General features: G+C 50.6%; 2 protein-coding genes across 2 annotated transcripts in view; both read left to right on the forward strand.

Moving 5' to 3' along the window:
• Window positions 1–624, forward strand: part of Pfdn5 (prefoldin subunit 5) — a 4,518-nt gene extending 3,894 nt beyond the window's left edge. The window contains exon 6 of the mRNA XM_021217001.2: window positions 406–624. Within this exon, the coding sequence (XP_021072660.1) occupies window positions 406–482 (77 nt within the window). The 3' untranslated portion in view covers window positions 483–624. The remainder of the gene's footprint in view (window positions 1–405) is intronic.
• Window positions 625–852: 228 nt separating this feature from the next.
• Window positions 853–6,154, forward strand: C17H12orf10 (chromosome 17 C12orf10 homolog). The gene is made up of 7 exons (XM_021217064.2): window positions 853–1,105; window positions 1,245–1,357; window positions 3,303–3,462; window positions 5,153–5,305; window positions 5,422–5,544; window positions 5,651–5,832; window positions 5,939–6,154. Exons 1-7 carry the CDS (start codon window positions 893–895, stop codon window positions 6,135–6,137), a joined length of 1,143 nt encoding a protein of 380 aa, XP_021072723.1. The 5' UTR covers window positions 853–892; the 3' UTR covers window positions 6,138–6,154.
• The last annotated feature ends 196 nt before the right edge of the window (window positions 6,155–6,350 follow it).

A 6,350-nucleotide genomic window follows, 5' to 3' on the forward strand; every position in this document is an offset into this window, starting at 1 on the left:
TTTTTTTTTTTTTTTTTTTAAGGTCTTGATTTTAAAGCAGGGGAGCAGGGCGAAGGCTTATTTTTATTTTGAGACAGAACCTCATTCTATACTATAAACTAGAGTATAGAATAGAAAATAAACTAGATTCTATAGCTAGTCTGCCTGGCTCAGCCTCCTGATTTATTTTAAGTGGTGTTGGGGATTGAATGTGGCCTCCAGTGTTGTATATCGTCAGTCAGCCCTCACATGTCAGTCTTTTCTGGTTATGGCTAACATTGTGTTTATTTTTACATTCCAGTGGTTAGCATACTGACAATGGTGTAGACTCTAAATCTGTGTGTTTGTGTCCCCCACAGTTTAATCGTCAGTGTTCCTTAGCCCTGGGTTCTCACTAAGATGTGACTGCTCCTTCTTTTCTTGTAGCTGTCATGGAAATGATGAGCCAGAAGATTCAGCAGCTCACAGCCCTGGGGGCCACGCAGGCCACGGCCAAGGCCTGAGAGTGCGAGTGCTGCAGAAATGAAGCAGGGAGGGACCCTTTTGCAAGGGCCTGGGACTTTTTCCGGCAATGGCCTCCTGGGAAAGTGGCCTGGGAAGAGAGAGTTTTGTGTTTAATGTTAATAAATGTGCCAGCTGTGCAAATGGTGGTCTTTTCTTGCATTAAACAAGGGAACGGTGGTGAACTGGGAGTTCCCCGGGGGGATGTACTTTTGCCAAGAGCCCCCAAACTGGACTAGCCACACTGCCTTTTAGAGGTTCCAACCAGAGGACCTGTAAAAAGGCTCTTGCACGTAGGGGGTTTGGTTTTGTTTTGTTTTTTAAACGTTGCCATGGGGACGGGTGGCAGGCGGAAGTCAAGCTGTGCCTGACACTTCCTCTTCCGGGTCGACCTTCCCTTGGAGGGAACCATATGGGTAGACGTTTCCTGCGTGGTATCTTAACATTGCCGCTCCGGTCAGTTCTCCAAGACCCGCACCGCATGCTTGGCTCAGAGTCCGATCCGCCGGCTAAAAGACCTCGCAACAACCTCATGGCACCGCCGCGAATCGGGACGCACAACGGCACCTTCCACTGCGACGAGGCTCTGGCTTGCGCGTTGCTCCGCCTTCTGCCCGAGTACAGGGTATGGACCAGCGAACCCAACCCGGTCCCCTCTGATGCTGCAGAAGCCTGAGCACCACCCTCCCCGAGACACAGGCCCTGGAAACCCAACCTTCATCCGCTGACTCCTACCTGACAGCCCCCTTCTTCTGTGCCTGCAGAACGCAGAGATTGTGCGCACTCGGGATCCTGAAAAGTTGGCTTCGTGTGACATCGTGGTGGATGTGGGCGGCGAGTACAACCCCCAGACACACCGTTATGATCATCACCAGAGGTGAGTTCACAGACTCGCTGCCTGTTCTCTGACTTTCTTGATTTAGTTTTAGTGCTCCGATCCCGCCACCCACGGCCCAAGTCCATGACAGCAAAGACCACTCACTGCCTCAATGTTGAAGCCAAGCAATTTATCGCCCTGGGAATTAAAGCCTGCTTCGGGCCTGCTCCTTGGCCTGGAACCTCCCTCAGGTCTCTCCTGCCATAACTTTTTTTCACACCGGCAGTTTTCCATTCACTAGTCCTTGCCGCAGGCTGCTGGATCCTTCTAGTTCAAGGATAATCTACTGAGGTGGCCTTTTATGTCTTGTCCGAATTCATGTCTGTACACCAAATGCATTGGTTCCCAGCGAGGTTGGAAAAAAGGTGTCGGGATCCCCTAGAATTAGAGTTAAGTCATGAGACACCCAGCTCTTTTAGCCATCTCCAGCCCCATGATGGTTAATTATCAACTTGACACATTTCGATTCTAGAATCACCTGGGAATTGGTTTGTTGAGGGTCTGTCCAGATGGGGTTGGCTGTGTTTGTGGGGTGTCTTTGATTGCCCTGTAAAGCCCTGCCCACTGTGGGAGGCACTAGTCCCTAGGCTGTGTGAGTGGAGGAAGATGGCCAAGCACTAGCAGCATGCATGCACTTGTCTCTCTGCTCTTGTCTGGGTGAGATGTGACTCCCTCTCTAAGTTTCTTCCACCTTCCCCTCAGTGATGGGCTGCAGGCTGATGTCGCGAGCTACAATAAGCCTTTTTTGCCCCCCGAAGTTGATTTTTGTCAGGTGTTTCATCACAGCAGCAGACAAGGAACTGGGCTGATACATGTTAATAATCCCCGTACCACTGCACTGTCCTCCCTCACCTCAGACACGCCCACCCTTCGGTGCATGTCCCCACCTTTGCTGAAAGATAAACGTTTCTTGTGTATGTTTCTTCACTTTTCCTATGTCCAAAATCTCACAACTCCACTTTCCAATTTAGGAAAATTGGTTCCCTTCTGTTGTTTGTTTTGTTTCGAGACATGCTTTCTCTATCGAACTGGCTGTCTTGGAACTGCCTCTGTAGTCCAGGCTAGCCTCAAACTCAGAGATCTGGCTGCCTCTGCCTCCTGAGTGCTGGAATTAAAGATGTGTGCCACCATGCCTGGCTTCTTTTTGTTCTTTTTAAAGTAGATACATAAATAAATCTCCCCTGTATGGAACGTGAATAGCCTTTTCTTGTCCTCTATATTTCTTGTCCTGTCTAACATCTGCAAGCTGTTAGGCATTGTAAGTAATTTAGAGATGATCTAAAAGATACAGGAGGAGGAGCAAGGTGCATGGTGTACACCTGTAACTCCAGTGCTTCCCAAGTAGAGGCAGGAGGGTCATGAGTTAAAGGTCATCATCTGTTAGCAAGTTTGAGCCTCGCCTGGATCACATAAAACCCATTCCCATCAAGGAAAAAAAAATGTAGCCACGTATGATATTCTGCACCTTTAATCCCAGTCCTTGAGAGCCAAAGCAGGTAGAAATTTTGAGTTTGTGGCCAGCCTGGTCTGGTCTACAGAATGATTTCCAGGACAACACAGAGAAACCCTGTCTACAAAACCCAGGAGGACGCGTGTAGTTCACAGGCAAGCACTGCCCCATTTTACATAACTTGAAATCGGGAGGTCAGGTCCTTGGGAACCACAGACAGTGACAGTTAGCGACAGTTGCTCAGTCGTTTGTCCCCCTCCCACAGATGAACTTTAAAGGACAGGATCTTTGATTTTTCTCCATAATATTCAAAACACAAAACCCAACATACAATGATGAGTCGAACTGCTGTCACGAGAATGCCGGAGTAGAAGCTCTGAGCCAAGGCCTATGTTGGCACCAGAGGACACGCTAGCATCTTCTCAAGTGGTTTCTCGGCTCCCCATCCCACTGATACCCAGCTCCTTCATCTCAGCCCCTCCCTGTGCTCCTCAGGACTTTCACAGAAACCATGAGTTCCCTGTGCCCTGGGAAGCCATGGCAGACCAAGCTAAGCAGTGCGGGACTTGTGTATTTACACTTCGGACATAAGCTCCTGGCCCAGCTGCTGGGCACTCGTGAAGAGGACAACGTGGTGGATACCATCTATGACAAGGTAGGGGGGGCCTGAGGACAGATGTCCCATCTGTGCCTTCCCATTAACACTTCCCAGTGGCACTGCTACAGCCCTGAACTAGGTCTCTGGTCAGTCACTGGCCTGTAGAGGACAGTCCTCGTCACTGTCCTATTACTGTGAAGAGACAGTGTGACCATAGCAGCTCTTACAAAAGAAAGCATTTAACTGGGGCTGGCTCATGGTTTCAGAGGTTTAAAACATCTGCTGTCATCATAGTGGGGAGCATGGCAGCGCACAGGCAGACATGGTGCTGAAGAAGTTGCTGCCGCGTTCTACATCTGGATCAGCAGGCAGCAGGAGAACAGAATAACCTGGGCCTGGCTTGGACTTTTGAAACCTCAAAGCCCACCCCTGGTGACACACTTCCTCCAGCCAGGCCACACCTAATCCTCCTCAGGCAGCTCCACCACTCCCTGAGGACGAAGCCTGTGGGGGTGTTGCCTTTCAGTCACTCTCCACAGCAGGCATGTTCCCTGAAGTGGGCAGTGCCTATGTTGTTACACCTGTAAGTGTACAATATCACATTCTCAGGCATGGTTTTGAAAGTGATTTCCAGTCTTTTTCTTGACATACGTCAAGAAAGCCTGTGTCCCAGGTACGGTGGAGCGTACTGTACCACTCCCTGAGGACGAAGCCTGTGGGGGTGTTGCCTTTCACAGGACTTTGGCAGGTTCAGGTGGAAAAGGACAGACATCTCCAGGTTCAAGCCAAGCAGTACCAAGGCCAGCGCTTGCCCTGTTGCTGTAAGGCTCAGACCTACCTAGTTCCCTGCGTGTGAGACAGCCTCCAGCGTCTGCTCCCATTTGATTCTACCACGGGGGAAGATGCAAACAGGCTGAGAGTTCTGAGAATGCTGAGGCCTGGGGTCAGCTTCCATATCCACTGTGATGGGTTTTCTAAGTAGCTAAGTAAGCCATCCCACAAGCCTAGCTAAGAACTGAAGTCCTTGTTCAAAAGTTAGTACCCAGGCTGGAAGAACACAGGTGGACAGAATTCATTTTCCCAGTATCCACATAGTGCTTTGCTAACATCTGTGACTCCAGTTCCAGGAGATCTGATGCCCTCTTCTGGCCTCCACTGGCACCACACATATACATTGTACATAGGCATACATGCAAGCAAGACACCTGTGCACATAAAAATAAATTTTTTTTTTTTTTTTGGTTTTTTGAGACAGGGTTTCTCTGTGTAGCCCTGGCTGTTGTGGAACTCACTCTGTAGACCAGGCTGGCCTCGAACTCAGAAATCCGCCTGCCTCTGCCTCCCTAGTGCTAGGATTAAAGGCGTAGGCCACCACGCCCAGCCTATTATTTTTTTAATAGACAAAGTCTTACTATGTATCTCTGGCTGTCCTGGAACTCATTATGTAAACCAGGCTGGCTTTGAACCCACAGATCTGCCTGCTTCTGGGATTAAAGTTGTGTGCTGCTACACTGGTTAAAAATTTATTTAATGTAAAAAAGTCAGCAGCCCTCCATACATGTGCTGCCTGGGACCTTGGATGCTGGTAGGACAGCATTAGAAGGCAGGTGACTGAATTCCAGGCCCAACACTAAGCTGCTGCCTTCCCTAGTTCTTCCTCTCCCGTTTGGTCACTGAGGGCTGTTGTGTGGTGGTGTGTGTTACATGCTGTCGAGCCTCAAGTGCCTCTCCCCTACTGCTGCTTTAGATGTATGAGAACTTTGTGGAAGAGGTGGATGCGGTGGACAATGGGATCTCTCAGTGGGCAGAGGGGGAGCCTCGGTATGCACTGACTACCACACTGAGTGCCCGGGTTGCTCGGCTTAATCCCACCTGGAACCAGCCCAATCAAGACACTGAGGTAAGCCTGAGTCACAGAGCTAAAGAAGACAAAGTAAGAACAGTTGATCTTCCAATCCCTGAGAGGTAAAATCTGGGCCAGTGTCCAGCATGTCTTGTCATTCCAACCCCTCCCAGGCAGGGTTCAGGCGAGCAATGGACCTGGTGCAAGAGGAGTTTCTGCAAAGACTAAATTTCTACCAGCACAGCTGGCTGCCAGCCCGGGCCTTGGTAGAGGAGGCCCTGGCCCAGAGATTCAAGGTAGACCTGGGAGGTGACCTGGGGCCAGGGATGGTCGTGACCCATGTGGTCACCTGGGCCTCTTGCTCTGCCCAAACCTTCTAGCCACACTCTGCTTCCCTTTCAGGTAGACTCAAGTGGGGAGATAGTGGAACTGGCAAAAGGTGGATGTCCTTGGAAGGAGCATCTATACCACCTAGAGTCTGAGCTGTCCCCCGCAGTGGCCATCACCTTCGTTATCTACACTGACCAGGCTGGACAGTGGCGAGTCCAGTGTGTACCCAAGGAGCCTCACTCATTCCAAAGCCGGTGAGTCCCCCACAGAATGACCCTGTGCATTGCTGGAGGCTGCCACCCATGTGTGATAGCTGCTCCCTTCCCTTAGTTCCTCACGCCTCCATTTGTTCTTGTGTAGGCTGCCCCTGCCCGAGCCATGGAGAGGACTTCGGGATGAGGCCCTGGACCAAGTCAGTGGGATCCCTGGTTGTGTCTTCGTCCATGCCAGTGGCTTTATTGGTGGGCACCACACTCGAGAGGGTGCCCTGAACATGGCCCGTGCCACCCTTGCCCAGCGCCCAGCACCTGTGCCTCTTGCAAATGCTGTAGTCCAATAAAACGTATTCACCTCTAACTGACCCAGTCCCTGATCCACCAACCTGGGAATTTTCTCAGACTTGTAAGTGTGACATCCCATGTGCAGGGCCCTGTGCTAGGTGTCATCTCCCCACTTCATCTTATCTTTGCTTTTCAAACCAGCTGACAACCATCTCAGTTGGCTGGAGAAGTAGCTCAGCAGCTAACATGGTTGTTGTGTGTGTGGGGGGGGG

The sequence above is a fragment of the Mus pahari genome, chromosome 17 (assembly GCF_900095145.1).
Source record: "Mus pahari chromosome 17, PAHARI_EIJ_v1.1, whole genome shotgun sequence".
Classification (NCBI taxonomy): domain Eukaryota; kingdom Metazoa; phylum Chordata; class Mammalia; order Rodentia; family Muridae; genus Mus; species Mus pahari.